The sequence below is a fragment of the Sipha flava genome, unplaced genomic scaffold (assembly GCF_003268045.1).
Source record: "Sipha flava isolate LNK unplaced genomic scaffold, YSA_version1 233_pilon_pilon, whole genome shotgun sequence".
Lineage (NCBI taxonomy): Eukaryota > Metazoa > Arthropoda > Insecta > Hemiptera > Aphididae > Sipha > Sipha flava.
The window spans coordinates 194,737-220,268 of NW_020272873.1; the positions used below are offsets into that span (position 1 = coordinate 194,737).

At 26.6% G+C, this 25,532-nt stretch overlaps 2 protein-coding genes across 5 annotated transcripts; one reads left to right on the plus strand and one right to left on the minus strand.

Moving 5' to 3' along the window:
• Nucleotides 1-155: 155 nt before the first annotated feature.
• On the minus strand, nucleotides 156-25,487 carry LOC112683719 (solute carrier family 2, facilitated glucose transporter member 1-like). 4 transcript variants are annotated; one of them, XM_025554869.1, is made up of 13 exons: nucleotides 19,598-19,686; nucleotides 18,158-18,225; nucleotides 6,247-6,350; nucleotides 6,080-6,184; nucleotides 5,803-5,963; nucleotides 3,643-3,767; nucleotides 3,404-3,544; nucleotides 2,528-2,665; nucleotides 1,227-1,402; nucleotides 926-1,144; nucleotides 740-842; nucleotides 501-669; nucleotides 156-341 (listed from the first exon to the last, which is right to left on the minus strand). In XM_025554869.1, the coding sequence occupies exons 2-13, from the start codon at nucleotides 18,189-18,191 to the stop codon at nucleotides 284-286; spliced, it is 1,533 nt and encodes a 510-aa protein (XP_025410654.1). In that variant the 5' UTR covers nucleotides 18,192-18,225; nucleotides 19,598-19,686; the 3' UTR covers nucleotides 156-283. The 4 variants fall into 4 exon arrangements, with proteins under 4 accessions (XP_025410654.1, XP_025410652.1, XP_025410653.1 ...); XM_025554867.1 differs by lacking the exons at nucleotides 18,158-18,225; nucleotides 19,598-19,686 and adding an exon at nucleotides 24,937-25,487; XM_025554868.1 differs by lacking the exon at nucleotides 18,158-18,225 and having other exon boundaries at nucleotides 19,598-19,736.
• LOC112683721 lies at nucleotides 4,006-5,633 on the plus strand. Its single transcript, XM_025554871.1, has 4 exons — nucleotides 4,006-4,314; nucleotides 4,444-4,699; nucleotides 4,980-5,461; nucleotides 5,544-5,633. Exons 1-4 carry the CDS (start codon nucleotides 4,070-4,072, stop codon nucleotides 5,545-5,547), a joined length of 987 nt encoding a protein of 328 aa, XP_025410656.1. The 5' UTR covers nucleotides 4,006-4,069; the 3' UTR covers nucleotides 5,548-5,633.
• Nucleotides 25,488-25,532: the final 45 nt, after the last annotated feature.

Sequence of the window (25,532 nt, forward strand, 5' to 3'; positions counted from 1 at the left end):
GTGATTAGACAGAGGCACCAAATCAGTAACCATAGATTCCGATGATAATATGTTTTAAAACAATATAATTTATAAACATATACGTATAAATATAATCATATATACCATTTATTATGATATTACGGTAGGTAAAGTAAATAAAATATCTTAAATAATTGAGTAATATCATTGATAATATAATAGTTTATTCTATAATCAGTGGTAATAGTATACGAATTTTTTATATTACCATCATAGTGAAACTTATTTTGTATTAAAGCTGAAATCAATTCCAGCCTGGCTGTTATACGTTGTTTGATCTTAGTCCACTGGAAGATATTTTGGTTTCTGGAACCACTTTCCTATGTATAGATTTTATGTAATTAATTTCAGTGCTTAATATTTATTAGTACCTTTGCTATTATTATTATTTTATTTCTATTAATTTCTTTTAATAATTAATATTTTTCAATTTTCAACTAAATATTTATTGGCTTTAAATAAAAATATTTAATACTAACCAAATAAATACAATTAAAAGTATGGTGAACATCACGAACGGAGAAAAAGAATATTCTTTGATCATGTTGTTTATGAAAGGAAATGTTAGTCCAACCAAAAAATTTCCAGTCCAATTAGAAACAGCCATAGCAGACATTATAATAGGTCTCGGTCCAACATCTGTTAATTCTGAAACATATAAATAACGAAGTTGGTGTTGTGTTCATAAGTGTTAAATATAATTGTCGTTATGACTAACCTGATCCAATAAAGAATGGTATGGGTCCTAATCCAAATCCGTAAAACAAAACGTAACCAAAAATGAATATTATCAACAAATAGGATACCCAAGTTATCGAATTCTAAATTGAATAATGTCAACACATTAATATCTATCGTAATATTCTATCATATGATAAATCGTATGATGTGTCAAAATTCTTACATGAGTCAGTACAACTATTGAAGTCAATATCGCCGATAGCATGACCACAGAAACAGTGACACTGAATAACAATAATGATTTACGTCCAAACCTATCGATAAACAGAGCCGACATCACTGTGACAATGAAACCTACAGATCCTGCGCCTAAGTTTGCATACTGCGCCCAGTACACACTTAATCCAGATTTTATTAATATTTCCGTGGAATAATAAAACACCTAGAAATATTTTTATTCACAATAAACAAATATATAACTGGAAAAAATGAACTGTAACATTTTTATAATAATAAAACATTACAACGTTAATTCCAGATAGTTGTTGTCCCAACATTAACGTGCACGTAATAATTAGGGCTTTAAAGCTTGCAGGCTCAAGTAATATTCTTTTTAATGTCCATACTTCAGGGGAAGCGAATAAATCTTCTAATTCCCAACTTACGTCAGATATTGGCTTACCTCTCAACCGACTTAATTCTGAAAATAAAATTTGACTCATTAAAACAAATATTTAAAAAATTACTTAGGGGCATTGTCATGAAAATTTTTTTTTAATTCCATGTCCGAATAACTGATTAACCATAAATCAATGTATATACAAATCAATATGTAAAGAAACTTTTGTATATATAACCAGGGCCGTCCTTAGGATTAAAATTATGGGGCCCCTCGATCATCACAATAGTATACTAGCGTGAAAAAAATACTCACCGAGTTTGCAAAATGTCGGTAAATATATTTTTCCAAACTTTAACCTATCAAAGTCATTTAAATGCATCGATACAATGAATTACATTTATAATAACTTCTCCACAATGCATTATCAATTATCACATTTAATTAAAAATCGAATTTATTCCCAGATAATTTATAAACAGCTATAAAAAATAAGAACTTGGATGCTGTCGCGTCAGTACTTGTGATAAAGAATTTCTATGTAAATTTGAATAAAATTATATCATTCTTCATACTCCAGAAATAAGTATAATAAATTACAGTGATAATTATTTAGAAATTAGAATAACTGAAAATGTATAACTTGTTATAACGCTTAAATATAAATTAAAAATTAATATATTAAATATAATAAATAAATTAAATTTTAATTTAATTAATTAGATTAAATTAAAATTAATTTAATTAATTAATTAAAATTAAGATAATTTTATTTAATTCGATTTATTAATATTTTATAAACAAAAATAGTATGGAAATAACATATCAGTATAAATAGTTACTAATGGGAAACGCGAAGTATTTTTAATTAATCTCTTTTTTTTTTTTTTTTAAATAATTTAGCTTTATTTGAAAAATTACGATCTATACAGTAAGTACAATAAGTAATATAAATAATTTACAACAGTTGACCATGAATAGAAACATGAGGAGGAAATCACACATTTGTGACACTTCTTACATTTATAAGCTTTAACTTAAGTTATCAAATCACGGCACCATTTCAATCAGTCTTTTTTCTAGATTTTTTTTAGACTGTGGCCTTGGGGAAAATGGTTCCGTTCCCCCCTTCCCCAGATGACGGCCCTGTTTATAGCCCAATAATTTGACGACAAATTATTTTTATATACGATTAAATATTTGTACCAGATAATGCTTTGCTGCGTTCATTGCGTATAGTATACAAGTACTTAGGGCTTTCAGGAATAAACGACAAGGTAGGAAATACCAACAATACTAGACTAGCATAAAAACTGAATAAGAATGGCCACAATGATTCACTTCCTAAATAAATAACACACACGTATTTCAATTAAAATTTTCAGTAATATATTTGAATAATTTGATAATAAAGAAGTAGCTGAATTGGTTCCTATTTGTGTTAAGATTAAATAGTTTCAATTTTCATTTCTAAGCATTATTTTGCGATATGAAATCTTATGTATATATAATTGGTACAAAATATAAATCAGGTAGATAGTATAAAATAGAAAGGTACCTATACTCTATAACTAATAATGTAGTAATACATTTTTATATCACTGAAATTTTTTACTCACTCACACATTTTATATCCCCGATCGATAAAGATAACGATTGTATAACTGAATACGTTAATGGGAAACTTACACTTAGAATATTTGAAAAAAGATCGTTTCAAATTAACAAGGTTTGTTTAAGCTTAACAATCTTAAATTTTAAATTATTTTATTTTATATACTAAATGATAACGGGTTAACTTCCAATTCAACGATCGCTAACGTACATTTTTAACCAAACCTACTTTAAAGTTGATAGCCCTAAGCCTATAAAATTGGGAAGGATAATCTGCATAAATAAAAAGTGAAAACTAACTAAATAAATTTAAACGGGAACCAGTTCTATAGAAATATACTTAATAAAATACTTTTGTTTAGTTTGGGACTCGGGAACCAATTCAGTACCAGCCGATAATAATTTATTATCGATAAATATTATAATATTTTATTATTATTGAATTTGTCGTAAAAACATTTAACGAACCCAAAATACTTTCCAAGCCTAAGAGCTGTGAAAATAACAAACCAAAGTTCAGACCAACTGTAAACATGACACCAAAAATACCTTTCTTATCTGAAGGAGACAACTCTAATAAATACATTGGTACCGTTGTCATCGTGAGTCCTAAAATAAATATTATAATAAGTTAAATTTAAAATTAGAAATAATTTTAAAAATGTATATTTCTAGAGATAAGGGTAAATGTAACAAATGGAACTCACCAGCCGATAGACCAGATAATAAACGAGCAATAAAAAATAATTCTACCATGGCTAATGTTTTACAACTAATAAATAGGACGCCAGACACTAAGTAAATCAGGTATATAAGTTTCAAAGTCCCTTTCCTGAAAAAAATAAAATGAAATCATATTTATAACATAGATCTTACATATTTGATTGTACGTTGTGAAATTATACAAAAATTTTAATGAATAAAATTGTTATTTGTTATATTATTTTAACACAAGTTGTAGAAGAGGCATTAAAAATGCGATGGAAAAAAAATATTTGTTTACAATAAAAATAATGGTACATACCATCTTAATTTATAATTTATATATTGTATGTTGTAACTAAAGCAACGTTAAAAAAGTTAAACAATTTTCAATTTTAATGAATCACACGTATCTTGAATTATGGTAGTATTATGGAACTTTATTTTGGTTTATTTATAACGTGTTATGCCAATATTTATGTTTTCTCTCAAAATACTGTGTGCAATTCATCGGACATCTGCAGGTTGTATGAATTAAACGGGCATTACATTCAATGGCCGAATAAAAAAGTGGAAGCAGACTATACATACAATAAACATTTTATACCGAAAAATATCGTTTTTACCCGGGCTCAAATTTGCGGCAATCAAGTGTTCTTCGTTTCACCACGTTACAAGTAAATCCATTTATTGTATATTATACTCATATTGTAATATACGAAGTACCTAAATCGAATATGTCATAATTCAAAATGAAGCCAACGGAATGCGAACATCAATATTATTGATATAGAGATATGTTTCAGAGAAGGCGTCCCGTTCACGTTGGGCCATATGTTACTCAACGGTAAAGATAAGAGTCACAATTATGTTCGACCGTTTCCTACGCTGGAGAAGAACGTCGTAGACGACCACAAAGCAATTGTAAACGCAGTAGATATATACATGGGCCAGAACGGTATACTTTGGGTGTTGGACATAGGAGTGGTGAATACCTTAGAAGAGAAACCAAAAAAAGAGTGCGAAGCAAAAGTATTAGGAATCGATTATGGCAATGGACGCGTAAGTATCAACAACATATTATCTACGTTTAAAACAACATGGGTTTCTTTTATCTTTTATCGAATATAATGTATGTATAATATAATCTTCTGTTGCATTTATCGAAGGAATTCATCGATGCATTTTCTTATTATTTAATTGAATAAGATGCATAATGTTGTTCATTTAAATTTCTACAACTGTTAGAGTATAGTCGTCATTAAAATGCGCTAACGTTAGAACTTGTTACTGCATTGATTATCCGAATATTTATGGCTCAAAACGATTGTTATTATTTCAGATAATACACACGATAACACTTAGGTCGTTGATATGTCGCGTACGTAGTCGATTACAATTCTTAGTAGTCGAATACATCACCGATGACAAACCCATTATTTACATCGGAGACGGAGGCACTCGGTCGATAATCGTATGGAACGTCCAAGGTAAAGAAGGGCATAAAGTGAAATTGCCAAGTACTTCGGCAATCACTTGTACAGATTCTACTGCGGAGGACGTGTTCTATCTAGTCTTGGTTGAAAAGTCGAATTCGAGTTACATATATTTTACTTATTTGTCAAGTGCGGAATTGTTCAAGGTGCGCACTAAAGACTTGCGGAAACGAATCAATCCCAGATGCATAGTGAGTGTCGGTCGGAAACCCTGCAAAATGGTTATTCTAGGATCGGCTTACGGGTCGGTGATATATTTCCGCATCAAAGGGTTGAAACATTTGTACAGCTGGGACGCGAGGGACGGATTTCTGGAAGAAAACATGATGTTGGTAAATTCACGTTTAGCGTATGATTATCATCAATGGTATCTATTGTACGATAGGTTTCAGTAAAAACATACGTTCTAGGTGAAAAAGAGTATTGACTGTCGTACAATTACGCACATAGACGTAGATAATGATGGCGTGTTATGGGAGTTGGAAAGCAACATTGAAGACTTTGTAGCCAACGCAGTAGGATGCTTTGGCGCCAGCGTATTACTATCACCTATCTTCGAACAACCGGTACCTTTAGAGCTGGACCAAGAATAATGATTCGTGATCGTAAGACACAATATCACGTCTAAAATTTGTGACGAGTCACGAATTTCAAATCAGTTCAACATACCTTCCCAATATATCAGCCAGTTTCCCACCAGCTATACCACCAGCAATACCTCCCAACAAAAATATGGAAACCAGTATCGACCATAGGCCATCGAGCTGAGTAGGAGTAAAGTGTACACCATAACGGTTCACGATCGTTTCATTACACCATTGTTTCATAACCTAAAGGTTAATTATTATTGTCAATATTTTGTTGTTTTTTTTTTCAATATTTATATAATTTCAAATTAAAATTATCGAATAAAGATCATTAATTAAGGTAACTGGAATATACTTACCAACGCAGGTGCATTGACTACTCCGGTGTTATAACCGGTAGGAATTGAACATCCTAAGCTAATAGTTATCGTTGTAAAGATAAGAATCCGTGATACTTTAGATTCCTAAAAAAAAAAAACTTTTACTTAATAATATGATTCATTCACAATCAATATAAATTTATTACTTTGATTTGGCATTCACTTTTATCGAGTAAATAATTTGAATCTGGTGTTTTTATTTCATTTTCAGTATTTTTAAATTCCATTTCATCATCCAAATCAGACGCTTCTGAAAAATACCATATTGAAGTTCATATTGTTTTAACAGTACACATTTTAATCGATTTTAAATTTGCATACAATTATCAACACAATTGAACACTCGTATTTGATTCTTTTTAATTAATAATTTACATTCGGAGTCTACGATTTACACATTTGCTTTAATGCTTTTTAAATAATTAAAATGTCAAAATGTTTTCGGTTCAAATACAAATTTTATATACTATTAAATTATTGATATTTATACTTACTATTTTCAAAACGATTTTTTTGAATTTTGATGGAGGACATGGTTTAAAAAATAATATCAAGACCAATAATAATGCAATCCTACCAATAAAACGAAATTATATTAAAACTGATTTACAAATAATTATATTATATTTATTACGCTTTATGACTATATAAGCGAATGTAGATGTAGTGTATATTTTTTGAATTCTATTTCAACTTCGGCTGAAATACCATTGAAAAAAGAAGACTTGTAATAATACCAAAATCAAGTATTATGAACAAATTCCGTTTACACATGCATCACTATTTTAAATAGAGAACACCACTCATCAATAATTTTATTATGCAGTATATGTTTGCTTGTTTATAAAATACTCGTTTATCTTATCGTTTTTGTATTACTATATATCTTAAGTTAAGACCGTTGCCGATTCAGGTATTAATTGTTCAATATTTATGTTTTTACTAAATATTTATGAATTGTCAATAATTACAATAAACAAATAATTGCTTCACCGAAATAGCCGTTATGAATACAAACTAGGTGTACAGCAAATCATTAAATATTTAAATTCATTTGACGTCCAACACAGAAAAATTTATGAACGAAAAAAAACACCGGATTTTATAAATTATCATTGAAATTAAATATATCTATTTGATATGGAACACTACAGAATGGCAAAGTTTATAAAATTAACGTTTTCGTAGAACCATAAATGTAAAGTTATGCATTTTGTTGGTGGGTGTACACAATCACATACGAACGCATCGAGTATCTATTAATTTTGTTATTTATTGGATATTTATTGCTGTACATTGTACAACCATAGGCGTACACAGAGGGTTTGCAAGGTATGCAACTGCATACCTTTAACATAGAGCCTCCTTTCTAAAATTACAAAAAATAAATAAAAACTATGACATATTTGGTCTTGTGTATATTATGTGATTTTGTATTACATTATGATTTTTATTATATTTTTATATTCAGTCCCAGATAGTTTAATTTATTTTTGAATCACAAATCATATACTATAATAACGATTTAATGTGTTAATGAAATTAAGAAGTAAAATAATTCAAGCGAGATTAAATAGTTATCAACTACAGAACAAGAAATAGCTATAAATTAAAATCCCGAAAACATTATCGGTGATTTAATAACTTAATTGTACGCAGAATCGTTTTATGATTAATTTTGATTATTTATCAAATTTAGTTTGTTTTTCATTTAAGTATATAATTACGTTTTTATTAATTTACTCTATTTAAACGTATTACTCAAACCATTTCAAGTGTTATGTATTTAGATTTTTTTTTTTGTAATTTATTTTAAGTTTTAATTATGAAGATATTTATAACGATTAAGAAATGGTTATTCAGTCACTTTTTTCGGGGAAAAAAAAATTAAAATTTTAAATTAAATAGTTATTAAGACCAGAATTTCGAACGCTTAAATTAACTTTCAGTTTAAGGGGGGGGGGGAGGTAGGCAGTGGCAGCCTTTGGCATATCCTGAAAAAGAGGTCTGCGCACGCCTATGTATACAACTGTCATAATAATCAATTAAATAGTTAACCGCCCTTGTGTATAGAATATAATAATACAATAAATTATAGTATTAAAATGCATCACGCAACTATGAAAACTTAAAAATACGGTTAAATGTATTTATAAAACCACGAATGACATTATGACCAGAATTTATTAGTTTATAAGTATTGACACTACAATAATATGTATTAATTTATACTTATTATGACATAATAAGACTGTTAAAATGTGCTTAGAGTATTTTTCTATAATTGTGTTGAACGTTAAAAGTTTAATATATCTAAGTGTCACTTAACATAAACATCGACTATTAGGTAGTTATGCAGCTATTTACCTAATTATCGTCAAAGATGTTTTCAACCGTTGAAATTATTCAAAGTCGATCGCGATACTTATTCCTGTGGAAACATGTTGATCTCAACTCTTTTTATACTGTGGTCAGAGTTAAGAGTAAAATAAAGGAACCTAAATGTTGCTATTAAGATGAAACGGTAATGGAAACAAATCAGTGAAGCCAATTATAAAAAATAATTTACTGTAGATGACATGTCATACAATAATTATTGTGCTTGATTTATTTCATATGTTTTCAAAAATATTACTGTGAGTACTTTTATAATTATAATAATAATTATAATGAAATGATAATAATAGTAATGTGATAAATATGAAAATCATTATTTGAAAGAAAACATGTATATTCAAATTATTGAGTAACATTAGCATCTTATAGTTTTTTTTGTTAAAAAAAGTCACAAAAAATAAATTGTTATTTTTTTTTGTTATTGTTACTCTCGTTTATTTTGTCAAAATGGTAATGGGCCACACTAAACACATATAAACACAAAATTCATAATTAGAGGTCAGTTATGGGAAATATGTTTTTCTTTATTTTATTTCTATTACACTATAATATGATTGAACTTTTCTATAAACTTTATGGATCAGACCAATCATAATACAAAAATAATTTTAAGCCAGTTAAACATAAAACTATCTTTATTATGTCAATCATAGTTTAGCTTAAAAAAATAAAAATAAATAACTGCAAGACTAATGCATTGAAAATACTTCATTCCTAAAATATAACAAATTTTGAGAAAACTTAATAAAAACTAAAAATTCACAAATTTTAAAGTTTTTCGACAATTATAAAAAACACAAATTAAAAATTCGTAGATGTCTCCTACAAATACAGAATACATAACGTTCAGAGATAAATTTACATGCAGTGCCTATACCAACGGTACTGAAAAATTCTAAATAAAACACTTTGTGTCATTTTATTTAAAGTTTGCAATTTTCTCATGCATCGTCTTAAATTGCAAAATTATAATTTATAGTATTTTTTTATTTTTTTTTTTATAAAATTACAAAGTATTAATTTTTGCATTCAAATTCTTTTTTAACAATATAGTTCAAACATCAGTGTAAACAATTATTTAAAAAGCGATCTACGTATAGCAACAGTTCCCAATCTATGCGCTGCAAGAGAGGAGTGAACATTAACCGGGAACCTCGGTTAGCGGTGTGGAGTAAAAATTCTAAAAATTTATTTTTATACAACCTTCTCGTATCAGTATAAATATTTTAATATTTAAATAATAAATAGTTAAATGATTATTGTAAACTTATAACATAGGTCATATTTTGTTTATTTATTCGTGGGTGGTGCGATAATTTATTTTTAACTGTACGTAGGCTTAAATCAAAAAAGTTTGGCAACCACTGATCTTTAGTATATTTTTAATAACTTATTTGAAATTAAAGCAATAAACAATTATTAAACTTTAAAGAATTAATAATCATTACTAACCTCTATTGCAGCTAACAAAAACGAATTTTCTTATAGGTTTATTTTAAATTATCAGACTTTTACTTATTATCTAGGCTGGGGATTAACGAGTTATAAGTTAAAATTAAGTTAAAACGTTAAGTTAATTTTAATTAAGTTAATTAACTCGTCACTGTTTTTACAAATTATAATATTATAATAACTTAATAAGTTACTTTTTGTTAAGATTAACGTGTTAACTTTAAGTTAATTTTATTTAAAAGTATCTAAATTAAGTTAATTTTAGTGCAAAGAATAATGAAAATTATTAAATAAGTTTTTAGAATATTTATAATTTACTATTTTAATATGAATTTCCTGTAGACGAAAATAATATGAAAAATAACTTAAATAGTCATTATATGGACTATATTTTATTATTATATTTTTATAACATTATTATTGTATAAACGCTATAAACCCATGGAAATCCTAAAAATATTCTGTGAAAATAGTAAGTACCATAAGATCGAGTGTTGATGGGGATTAATAAAACAACTGTGGTATAATTTCCAATTTAATTTCATTATTAAAATTGTAAATTGATTTGAGTATGAGTTCAGGACTAAGATTTATTTTAGTACAGTAGGTTTTTTTGATAGCTAGTTAATACTTTTATGTATCATTTTAAATTTTCCCAGTAATTTTCTTGAGCGTTAAAAAATTAATATTATGTGTGCAATTTTTTATTTTTGCAAATTAGGAAATTTTAACTTTAAACTAAGTTAAGTTACTTTTTTTTCAAAGCTAACTTTTAACTTAACGAGTTAACGAAAAATATATAAGTAACTTTTAATTTAATTTAACTTAATTATTTTAAAATAAAAAAATTAAAAAATAAAAAAATAAAAACTTAAAGAGTTAAAAAAAACTAGCCCAGCCTTGCATATAATATATATATATATATATATGCGTATTGTCAATTATATTCACCATTAGCGTTCTCAAAGAAGAGGAAGAGGTTAACTAATCGGACCAAGAAAATGTTATTATCATTAATATTTTACATTATTATTTGTAATAGTTATGATTTATTAAATCGCATTCACACTCTTGTCACACCACGACTATCAACGTACTATATAACCTACTGTATGTCTGTATCAGCATAATAGTGTGGTATAATAGCTGTTAATGTCTAGATAGAATATTATGTAAATGTTTCAATCACAGCCGTCTGTATATTGCATAGAAATAGAAAAGGTAGATTGATAGTGCTTATACTTTTCTTAGATAGTCTTTTAACACAACTTAATGACAAATTTTTACAACACAAAAATATATAAAAAAAACTGTAGTGTGTCTTCTACCAAAGACACTAAGTTCAAAGGTTTTAAATTATAAAGAAAATTAAATAATAAACTTAGGACATATAATGTTGATTTTAACATTACTGAATTTGAAGTTGAGTTAAAGTTATGAATAAAATATTTTATAAATCTCAAAACAGAAAATTCAAATGAAACATTTCTTCAGTGTGATGAAAAAGTTTTCCTGATAGTTCATTAACTATTAAAATACCTTATTACCGTCCCTGTAACTACAGTATCAGCATAAAGATCGTTTTCTACTTTAAAATGTTTAAAAAATTACTATAAGAATACAATAATAAAGGAATAAAAATATTGGAGAGTAAATTAAATAGTTAGGCTCTTCTGATAAACATCAAGAAATTTAAGTTATGCCTGACAACTTGTTATCATCTAAAACCAGAAAATTGAATTTGAGACCCGATTGTTTTTCTTTATTTTATATATAATATAATATAATATTATAATAACCGAGTCTAAATTTTTCGTAATCATCATATAATCATAATATAACTCTGTGATGTATAATCAAAATGGTCACATTTTTTTTATATCAATATCAATTAAATTTATAATGCATATTGTTTTCACAACTTCACTATTATACTTGTGTAGTGATTTATTAGTAACTTATTAGTGTCTAATACCTACTCGCACTGCTTCTTAATGCTCTTTTTTGCTAATTAATTATTAGGGCCCTATAGTTATCCGTTTCTCATACTTTTTGACCCCCCCCCCCCTTCATTTCATAATTCTGAAAACGCCACTGGTGCCCACGAATATGCGACTAAAAAGTCAGCAGTAAAAATACTGATATAAAATCAACATAAAATACCAGCAATTTTTATTCTCGTTGAATAACGAATCATTTGAGAATGTTAAGTAATGCAAATTAAATAATATCACAAATAATAGTATAGTTTTAACATCATTTAATGTCGCTACATTATATTTTTTGGCCGAGGACTTAATGTATTAAATGTACTACCCATCCATTATTGATGTATTGGTATTTTATTTATTTATTCATAATAGATTTATGTTATTTTGCACTTCTTAAATGTGAACCTATATTGAATTATACGCTTTTTGTCATCAACTAACGAAAATACTAATTGTTGTCATGGGTGATTATATTATGATATAGGAATTGGAAAATAATTGATTTATTTGATTTGTGGTACGATTACCTAAGTATTTTACATGTTTTTAAGGTTATGTAATTACGCATGCATATTCATTTTATGTAGAACCGTTGATCTTTTATGTCATCAAATTGTATGAATCTTTTCTTCGGATCAAACTGTTTAGTTACGAGTATATCAAACTGTTTAGTTATACTCGTATATAAAAGAAATGAATACAAAGTCTATACTTAATGTAAATACGTGTTAAATAAGTCTGGTTATTTATAAACATCCGTAAATTAATTTGATACAAAACCACTATTTTACTAAGTAATAATACATAGTATTATAAAACACATATATTAAACTAAATATGTGTAGTTTATTAGTCAGTGGCGTAGGAAGACTTGCTAGTACCCTTGGTGAACTTTGAAGAAACCGACTTTTAACCGATAAAAAATTTGGTGTGACGATATTTTTTTTTAACCTTTAATTTCACTAATTTTTATTTTAAATGCAATTTATATTTTTACGTTATGATTACAGTGTAAATTTTAAGCTTTGAAAATTTTCTGTTCTCGCTTTAAGACTGGCGTGTTCGTCGATAATTTCTTCATATAAAGTTTTTTATATGAATTCCCTTGTGCTATTTCCATGATTTCATCATTCGATTCACACGTAGTATGTTCAATTAGACAAAATCAACATTTATCAAAAAATGTACCTAATGCAAAATTGTAATTTTGGAGGGTAACATGAAAATACGACTTAAGCACAATTTTGCGCCCCATAACAATTCGTGCCTCTGGCGTAGGTGCGGTTCGCCATACTCTTGCTACGCCACTGCTTATAGTTTTAAAATATCTCATAGGTTTCGAAATTGGTTTTTTGTTTCACAATCATCTCCTTCTCACTTCATCTGGCCCATAAATTTCTTCCCTTCCCATCCATTTAACCTTTCACTAAATTCCTTTCTCTTCCGATAATTTCACCTCTGTAACATCCATCACATAAAATTCACCTGCTCCATCAGTTATGATTTTTGTACAATCCTTACACCTAAATTATCTTCTTTACATTATCATTTTAATATCCTTTTCAATTACCGTTATTTCACTCATAACTATTTGATTAGCTTGCCAATTGAGTTTACAGCAATGTAATAACAACTTTTTAATATTGTAATCTCTTAGTTAAATATCGTAAACATAAAAAAAACAACAAAAACAAGTTCTTAATAATTTAGATAATAAAACGTACGGTGAAAGGATGATGTAAATAAAATGGTGTAGTTATTTCCTATCTTTGATAAAGACATTTTGAGTAATTATTTTATGGCATTTAGTTCGGAAATTTTGCGTCACGAGCACTAAGAAGGTCTATTTTGTTTTTGTTATTATAACCATAGATAATAGTATTATGAATTATAAATTACCATACAAATATACGATATTTCATGTAAAATAATAAATTATTTTCGTTTGTCTATGAATTAAATAGTTAACAAATTACTAAATTCAGCCAACATTTTATTGTCGGTTGTTCAATTATAAATCCTAAAGGTAATATTAATTTTATATAAATTAACATACAGTTGAAGTAAGTATACTTGACAGAAGTTACTTAAATGTTTAATGTCAGTTTTATTTATTGAAAACCAATAAATAATATATTTTAGTTATACTATTTTCATTTCTGAAGTTTTATGGATAGTCTTAATTAATAGCACAAACAGGATTTTTTTTTTTTTTGCAGGATTGTGCATATAATATTTTCCCAGAGAGGGAAATTTTGTAAAATTATATGCAGAAGCTAAACATTTCAGGGGGAAGGATTGAGATTCCTTAAACTCCTCTATATGCCTTAATGGCCTTAAGCTTTTAGATAAACATATGAATCAATTTATACAAAAAATTTACCACAAAAGAAATGTATTTACCTAAATTTGAATTTCATTTTATTTCAATAATTTTAGCTATATTTTAAAAATGTCATTATAGTTTGAATCGTTATGCCATGAAACAAATGTTGTGCTTACTTAGCATATCATAACAATCAGAATAAATAGACAAATGCATACAAATCCGCGCTCTATAATAACTAATTACATAGTATTACTATATGATATCACAATATATTATTATGATTAATCATTTTTTTTTTTTTTTTACACTTTTCTATAGTAACTGAGCAAAAATATTAAATAATAAATATATTTAAACATTTATAATTTAATAGAGGCCAATATAATGTAAGTAATAATAGACTTTTTTAGCGCTTCAGGTGGACAATAGCGCTAACTAAACGCCGTCAAATTTCGTTTAGCTTTTCAGCGCGAGTGACTACACCATTTTATTTACGATTACATCGTAAATACGTAAATACGTGGGTGGAAGACATAAGCACCGAAATGAAATAAAAAAAAAAAAAAAAAAATGCCAAAATCCTTGGTACCTTTGTGCCAAGGTTAATAGATATTAAATGTAGAACTATATCGTTCAAAAACTCCCAACGTTTAATCTTAATCGACAAATCGATAATCAATTGTCACATGGACAGTGTGTGGGCACACTTTTGTTTTATAACAAATTGTTAATATCTACTTCGTAACCATTCATAAGTGTCAATTGTTTATTTGTACGCATATTTTAATTTTGGCGCAAATTATACGTCACTTTCGCACCTTTAAAGCTTATGTCATATATTGGGTATAAAAATTATATAATATCAGATTGGCGCTTATGTTCTACAAATGTTGACGCAATTGATATGTAATTGTTGTACCTTTAACGCTTATATCATATGGCCAAAACGTACAATCACATAACATAAAAATAATTCAAAACCAGGAGCGTACCCAGGAATTTTTTATGAGTGTGGTCCAAAATTTTTATTTTATCTGTTCTCTAATTATAATTATAGTTTAACTCAATACCAACAAATTACTGTTGATATACTATAGTATGGTTTAAACATTATAGGTATATTATATAATCTATAAACTTTGTATATTGAAAATAATGGGAAATTAAAATATACTATTTACTATTATTATACTCTTTCCTATTAAATCGTTGAGTATGTAGAAATTTCAATGGGGGGGTCCGGATCCGAACCCCCTCCTAGGATACGCCCTTGATTTAAACAAAATATAAACTATTTTATTCCGATTAATTATTGCTGTTTAATGAGTATTGATATAGTTATACATAATTCGTTTTAATTCACTGATTTATTTAATAAAAATCTCAAATTTAAAATGAAAATTATAGATGTTATGTTATTTATATAATGGAGATTGATAATCATAGTAACAAAGAGGTACACAATATTATAAGACTTTGGTATGTAAAATATATTAATTTTATTTCTTGTAAGCTAGTTAGTACATATTATAATATTTATTTAAGTAATTAATTTTAATTTCCGAGATTCTCCGGGATGCACATAAATATCGTAGGTATCTAAATATTTATTTACGTAAAATTTTTCGTGAAATCTTGATATTTATTGCAGTAAATAAAGTTTATTACACAATTTAAATGATGATACTCGTGAATTAATATACATAAAAATACAATGCATCTTATTTATTTACCTTATAAATTAATAATTAGTCAATTAGTCATATTATATTAATAAATCTTAGCCAGAATATTTACCATATAATATTTATTTGCAACATAAATAAAAAGTATTGAATGCACAAAATTATGTAAAAACATATGTATAATATTATTTTTTCATAATAAAAGAATAGCTAATCATTATTAGTTCAAAAGAACATGGCAATATGCTACACAAAAAAAACACAGACCAAAACATTTCACAACTCCACAAATCTTGAAGGAAATAAAACAGCATCATGGTAGCTACACCGTGGCAAATCATAGCTGCAATGGTATAAGTTAGGAAAAATGAAATAAAATACTTCCATAATTTTTCATACAATTATGCATTCGTGGTTGATAAATATATATTATTTTACATTTTATAAAAACAAAAGGATACATATAAACCCGTTCGTTGGGGAAAACATCGTTATACCGCTCATAAATCCAAACATTTCGATACCAATAAAACCAATTGAAAGAGTATAACCGATCATCAATCTACAATATTAAAGCGAAACCAAGAACAAATATATAGAATATTGTTTATTAATGTGTAGGTTTTTTTTAATTACATTTTAAATACTGCATTGGTGACTTGTCTAAACGTGCGGATTTTAATAAGACTCGTGAGCTATTGCAAAATGAATTATATTTTTGTGGATTTTAGTCCGCTGCTGTGCAGTTTTTTAAGTATTCGTGAACCTATTTAAAATGTTTAAAAGCAGCACTTAATCCTTTCAGACCCAGTGTCCTCTTTAGAGGACACAACAATATTTAATATTTAATTAATAAATATTAAACAATTATTAATAATAATTATTAATTAATTATTTATTAATTATTATATTTAATATTTAAGAAATTAATTTGGGTCTCAAAGGAAAATAAAAAATAAAATATTAATATTATTATTTGTTTTGTTTAAAATCAAAATTAATAAATATAAATCAAATAATTAGATTTGCGAAATTAGCTTTTTTATGCAGTAATTATTGGAGATTTGTACTGTAGTGTGTATTAGAAGATATAAATACTTTTCTTTGCTATCAAATGATTTTAAATTAATATAACTACCTACTTAGCTATTAATAGGATATCATATATATCATATAATTGTATAGGATTCAAGGATTGACAAGTAATTTTTATTGAAATTAAGAAAATTAAAATAATAAATAATCGAAATTACAAAAAAAAAAAAAAAAAAAATATTAAATTAAAAGAGAATAATAATTTAAGTAAAATTAAACAAAAATAAAAATGATTTAAAAAATTAAATTGATGAATTTAAGTGATTCATATATTGATGGTCCACTTATCTGTATTCTGTGATCCGCTAGTTTTTTAAATTTTTACTTTAGATATTTTTACGCCTAACAGCAATTTACAAAGAAAAATACGTTTACAATAGTTTTTGACTGTTGGTAAATATATATTATAAATAAATTTAATTTTAATTTTAATGAGTGTCGAAACTATTTGGAATTACTATAAAACTCGATATAGTAATATATTTTTCATTTCAATATTTGAATTAATTATTTAAATAAGCACAAGTTATTTACGTGCATAAAATTAAAAATTGAATTATTTTATCTTATATTAACTCTTATGTTATCTTTGATGTTATAATCATTTTTTATTATGTATAGTACTATATATACTCAGAATTAAAAGGAAAATATATCGAATGGTCAGTTCTAATTATTTAGGACTTAATGAACTGTTATCATGAAAATAATACTACTCACATTGTACAGTAAGTTTTACTCATGTTTAGTTAACTTAATCAGAATTTATTACATAAAAAGTAATTTTTTTTCAATTTATCAACTATACAATCAATGTTGAACTAGTTGACCGTTCAAATAAGTTAAATGATTTTTTTATTACGCACCTATTTTTATCACTGGATTAACTTGCAAGTGTTGTGTGCAGTTTGGGTTTAATACGCTTCACGGAAAAATTATTTCTACTAATTATGTAAAATAGTTTAGTACTTAGAATAAAATAATTGCCAAGCGTACTAATCTACGTATATAACTACTCGGATATAAAAATATAGTAACTAATAAGTAAAATAACAATCTTCTACGTTTAACTATATTTTTATTGATATAAATGGTTTGAATAGTTTACCTTTTGTCTTGTTCCAGATAAAGATCTTTGTCATAATCGTTTGGAAGACAAGCTTTTACGTTTTGTTCCTAAGTATATAAAATTGTTGATAAGATTTTATTAAATATTAAAAATTAGTTTTGTGTAGTCATCATCAAATTTCACATAAATAACGTTGTTAGAGTAATTGAATAGGTAACACGATCTAGGTTATATTATATAAGGGATACTTATAGAGTAATACTGAAATAAGGAAAATGGACGATTTTCAAAGTTTTTAATTATAAATAAAATAAAAAGATCTCCAGAAATGTGACATATAATATAGGGATATACATATTGCAGTATTTAACAGCGACTATGCGTCCGGTATGCTTACATAACGTATTAACATCAGTATATATATATTTCAAATATATACTGTTATAATGATTAGAATTATTAGTAAACACAATAATCGAATAACTTTGAGTTTTCAAAAAAATGTTGAAGGCAATTTTCATATCGAACTAATAGTACGTTTATACGACGTCATAGATAGGATTTTTTGTAGAGGACAAAGACAATTATTGATTCATATATCAATACGCATTGATGTAGCATTGAGTAGCACTCATGATTAAATTATTAATTATTACTCTTTTTAGTTACTTTTTAAAGTTAGACCATTTTTACCCTCTTAGCAAACCTCTCATAGACCTATAATATTATAGCTTAATAAAATTGTATTCAACATGAAATTTAACCATATAATAGCTTATTATATGATTATTATTTACTAATTACTAAATTTGTATGTATAAATACATAGGTATATACAACAGCCGACGACACGAATGACATAAATTATATAATTTATCGAATCAGAATCCAAAGGTCACATCGAAAAACCTACAGTTTTATTTAAAATTTATATCGAAAAGGTAGGTAAGTAGAACTCCGTGTAACTGTTAATCAAATTGAATTTGGCGGAATTCTAAAATCTAAATGATATTCCAATAACGCTACCAAACTTAGAAGAATGAACCTTGACAAACGGTCAACCTGCAAAAATCTCATTATTTGATTCACATATACTTGAGTACTAAATTATTTGTACTATCTAAATCACCGATGTTCAAAAGTTTTTACGTCCTATTGAAATTATAAGTAATTGTATTGCGTTGGGGTAGGGTTGCTGTATGTCACGAAATTATCAAGACACTACCGGGTTTGTGACTTAAGTTCTAGTTTATAAAGGTTAATTTCATACTCCACTAAAGTATAAAATAAAATTAAAAGTAATTTCAACATTTCCCGATAATTGAGAATTTTCAAAATCAGGAAAACTACCTTAGGAGGGAAATTATGTCAAAATTGCATTAGTTTATTATTTAAGAGTAATAAAACTTCTCTATATTTTAGCTAATATAGACAAGCTTTTTCCAGTAACTTATAAAAAACAATTTTTCAAACTCTTACCCGGTAATTTAATGCCATGACAAGCATGATAAAATGAGCAATGAGACATAAAAATCTTGCTGGAATTAGGCTATCGGCACAAAACGTTGACATTTCGTTTTAATATTTTATTGTTCAATTTTGTCCAAAATATTTTGCCCTAAAATGAAATGGTCAACAATTCAACATGTTAATAAACAGAGTTTATAGCGTATCTAATAAATATATTAGTAATGCAATAACTACAAAATACTAACTATAGCAGTGACTACTAAGTAATACATTTGCATACAAATTCATAATTAAAATAAATAGGTACAATGGCAATAATTAATATAAAGTAAATGTTCAATATAAAGATATTCGGCTTATTTGTTTCCTAAGAGTCTATGTACAGTAACGTTTAAATAGGTATTTAAAAACCGGTCTAGGTATACATACGAAACTAAAACGTGTAGTGTTTGTTAAACTGTCAAATTAAAAAACCGCACGGTAATAATCATGAAGTGACTATCTTCTTTTCGATGTTCGGCTTTAAGATGAACGGCAAATACAAGGAATAATATTTTAGTCAAGGCTACCATCAAAAATATGAAATAACGATATCCTATGTTTCGTATATTATATGACTTTATTACTTTTATTAAATTCTTATCCTAAGCTTTTATATAGTAGAAACCAGTTATTAGAAACACTTTTGGACCAAGGTAAAATGTGTCAATTAACCGATTGTTTCTAATAAGCGATTGGTTTTATTTATAATGAAAAAAATGTATAATTTGAAAAAAATATTTACTGTGAAAAAAAATGTATATGCTAAGAAAAATACATGTTTATCGTTGTCTATTGTTTTGCGTCGAATAACTTGATGATCATGGTTTCGTAAAAAAAATGTTGCCCAAAGCCTTTTTCATCCATACGGTGCGTGACTGTTCTTCTGAGGACACTTAGAACTTCTATAATATCTTTACTTCATGGGGATTCCTTGCTGTTTTCTTCTTCTTCATCTATGACAGCATGTAATAAATTGTTCGAGTATTTATAACCCCATACAGATATCTTCTTCTGTTGGAACCTCTGAAAAATCGAGGTGAGAGTCTACATCAATCCAATCTTCGTAAACTTTTTCCGAGAGTTCGACTGATTTCGATAGTAACGACATCAGATAAAATACATTGTAATTACAATACATAGGTTATCGCCAAATAACCGGGATTTTTCGACGACCTTATTGTTTCAAATGACCGATATGTTATTTCAATAACGCGATTGTATCAATTATCCGTGTTCTTAATAAGCGGCTTCTACTATGATATATTATGAAAACTCATTAAAAGTGAATTCATAGTCGTTAATTAATAATCACTATTTAAGTTATGATAACCTTGTTATAAGAACTATTTAGATATACTCTCAATACAAGATATTCGAAAAATGCTTGGTAATTGTTTGAATAGATTAAAACGTATTATTGTTGGTCACAATCAGTGTTTATTTTAGAGGAGTGATTATGAGGGAGGTATTATCCCCGAAGAAAAATGTATTCTCGTCCTCCATAAAATGTTCAATTATTTATTAATTGTTAACTCCTATGATGGCATACCACATACCCTCGAAAATGTACGATACCTTCCTCCGGAAAGAAGGTCCGAAATGTTGATCTCAAAAATATTTTTTATTGACATAATAACAACAAAATAACATTTAAGAAAACTAATTGATATATTGGGTATTAAATGTAAATCTTATTTTTTAATATTTCTTTAAATTTAGAACGTATAATATTATGTAATGTATAAATTGGATACATACAAAAATTTGATATTGGACTTTTTTTGATGTATAAAGAGTAGGTAATTGAATGGAAATTTTTTTTTTGAATATATATTTTTTTATCGTTCATCAAGAGTGAGTTACTAGAGTGTTTGATTAATTTTACTAGAAGAATTGAATAGTTTGTTATTTGTAAATTAGCAAATTGGATGGACGCAGTATTAAAACTAAAAACATTTTGCGTAACGTAGTTTTGATAAAACTACTCGTCCATCGTTCTAAACTGTAAAATATTGTAAAGGCGAACTATATATTATTTATGTCTTTTAACAAAATATTTTTCGCATTTATAATATTTTGGAATTTTGAATGACGGATTAAGTAGAGTTCTACCGAAACTACGTTCGTAAACATGTTGTAAGTTTTAATGCTGTGACTAGTATTATCTAGTTAAAAGTAGATACGATAACCGATAAAAGAGTACGCATACATATAATGTGTGATTATAGTAGTGACGACCACCGATCGGACAACGACTAATAATAATTATTATTCGGGTTATGAACAATTTACATTTTTTTGAATTCAAATAAAATAAAACTCAATTTCAGTAATATCTGTACATTTACACCGTTAACATTGACCTTGTACTGAGCTTAGATATTAAGTGGTACCTTGAAAAACATGAATTACCTATGACATTGTAAAATTCTTCATAACTAGTTTCTGTAAGCAATACATTTTTTAGATTTCTTGATTAGAGACTTAATTATATTTAAAGAATTTACGAGATGTTTACGTCTACCACTACTGGCTGAAGGGTAATTTTTATTGGAAGACTACACGGACAGTAAATGATAATGCAAGTGTCGTTTTTAATGAATATGTTATAACACACGAAGTTTAATTTACGGTAAATTTAGTATATCAATACACGGACAAAATAATAATAATAGTAGTTAAATCGTACACGTATTCTACAGAATTAAAAGTATATTTATTTTCAAAAATTAAATTTGAATAATGTCAATAAGCAGGGGTGGACGCAGAAAAAAATTTCGGGGGAGGGGGTTGAAAAATAAGAATAATTACCGTCAGGCCACTATTTAAAAATTTGGCACTCCCGGGCATATTATTTTATTAGTCCCCCCCCCAAAAAAAATAAATAATAATAATATAACACATATTATTTCATCTATAATAGAAATTCTTTAATATTAAAATATAACTTATAAATGAAAATCATTTAATACTTTTTTTCATTAGGTACATCATTGTTAAAATTAATTTTGCTAAAATATTTTGCCGCCTCCGGACATATGCCTACCCGTGCCCCCACTAAATACGGGCCTGATTATCTTTATTTTGAAATAATTGACTATTGACTATAGATTGACTACTGTCGATCGTTATCACATGACCTTACCTGTACTATTGTAAATAATATTATATCCATTTTGTATTTTTACTTACTGATAATAAGCGACTTACAAACACGCATTATTTTTATGAAGTATTGCCATCATAGAATTTCAAAAATTTGAGTTCTAAGTACCAATACCTTTTAGAACGTTTGGAAAATTACAAATGATTACAAATTACTTTTTTTAACAAAACATTTTTTTCTAGCTTATTTTAATCCTATTTTGAACAATTCATTTTTTTAAGGTACATAAGGTAGGATATCTACGTTTGAAATTAATCATCCATTAATTTCAGGGGGGGGGGTTGAAACCCCAAAACCTCTCCCTGCGTCCGCCACTGGCAATTAGTATCGTATTATAGTACCATTAAACCCGAATTTAAAGCTATTATCTTAAATACCAAAGTAGGATCAAGAACTTAGTTTAATAAATCGCTATGTTAAATGTACCTATGTAATGATAAAGGATGTTTATTACATTAATAGTTTTAATTCATTTTTTTTTGCAGGATTCTCTGTTCTATGTCTAAAAGCTAAAGCTATTTGTTACAAAATTAATTCAAATAAATTATCAATATATTTATATTTTAATTTAATGTTGAACTATTTAAATAAAAAATTAACAAACAGGTCAAATTTTAATTATATTTTGTGAAACTCAATTTTGAAAATTTAATATACATTGTATTTGTTCATGATATTTTAGAGTAATAAATGATAAAATATGGCAGTTTCTATTCAATAATAACTGGACAACATATTGAAATCAAAAAATTTATTTAATATTTATGAAAAAATTTGTATTTTAAATTATTTTATGTTAATGTTAATAACTATAATAAAAACCTGAAGAATAAATTATTATCACCTTTTAATTAGACTCATAATTTAATTCATATATATATATATATATAATAAAACATATTGAAATATTTACATATATCATACTTAAACTTATATTCCTATATATATATATATATTTATATCAAGTGTACATTGAAAAAAAACAATATCCATTTATATATAATATATATAAATGGATATTGTTATATATATTATATATTTTATTATTATATATTATTATATTATTGTTGTATATATTATATATATATAGGCCTTAATAGCATATATTTTTTTGTTTTACATATGAAAACTTCATTCTCATACTTATAAATACATATATATATATATATGCTGAGCAGTTCTTTTACAAATTATAAAATATAGAAATAATTCTAAACTCAGTCTTTCTTGTCTGTTTTAGTAATTTGTTTTTATATATAAGCTATCTTTGTATTAGTAGTATTTGTATGGCCAAAGACCATGGACAGCAAGCCTTGCAAGTGCCCAAATTTTATGGAGCCTTATTTAGTAAAAGTATATTGGTCATTGATTAAATGTTATGTTCAAATTGTGTCTACCATCAGTTTAACATATTTTAAAATCTATACACCTTATATTAAACGATAGCTAAATATTAAATATTTTTAGATTTTTGGTTTTAATAAAATCATTGTTAACATTTTAAGTACCAAACTAGAAGTGCACTGCTGTGTAATCAGCAACTGTGACTATGAGGTTAGCTTTGATGCAGTACAAAACCAAGACCACAGAAGAAACAACAGTCAAAGCAACAAAACTACAAATAGCCAGTGTAAGCAGGAAATAAGAAAAAACTAAAGAAGCAACAACAGCAGTATGATATAAACATAATCTAAATGAGAGATAGAGATTGCATGGACTACAACAATAATTGGGAAAAATGATTAGGACATTAAGAATACAGGTAGTCCCCTGACATAAATGTAATACAAAAATCAGAACTATAAATTTGACAATATTACCCAATGGTAGAGAAGGTTTACATCGATAAGTAATAAAACAAATTGATTACAATAGAAGTGAAAATGATTCAAATTTATTTGTGAAAAAGTTTACTAATATTTATTACACTAAAATTATACCACGTTCTATGGGATGTGATGGACATATACTTGAAGAAAAAATTATAATATATATTAATTAAACATATAATTATTAAAATAATATACTCATCCTCTATTCAAATAAAACTCATATTATTTTTAAAAAATATACAGAAAAAATTCATATAAAATTATAAATATATGAAGAGCTTTATCGAAATAATGAATTGTTACATTACCTAATAAGATTATCCGTTGGTCGTCAGTGTTCATGGTATGGGTTGCCAATGTTGTCATGGTAACTCATTAAATATTAGTAAGAAAATTATGTTAGCTATTACAATAATACAATGTTACAATGAAATTCATGCGATAGTGCACCCGATCAACACTTGAATAAGCGAACAAAGTTCAATAAATTTGTACAATTTTTTATTTTATTTAAAATTACAATTATTAGTTTATTGTTTATACTCTCTCTCTCATACACATTTTTCTCGATTTTAGTTAGTCGGTTGCTACGAACGAGAGTAGGTATTAGAATAATGTACCGTGTGGATAATTAACATTGGTCGAACATTAACGACCGGATTGGCGGAATATTATTTACTAAAAAATATTTAAATCTGTTGGTTGTCGGGTCTCGTTCGCACACCGATAATTAAATGTCTTCAATGTGACGTAGATAAGCCACTAGCCGTCACAGAGCTTCAGACAACAAAATTAATTTTAGTATGTAATAATGATAATAATGGTAATAATAAATCCAGTCAGATACAATTTTTAAAATAAAAACATTTTATTTAATCTATGATAAAAGATAGTAATGTCACAG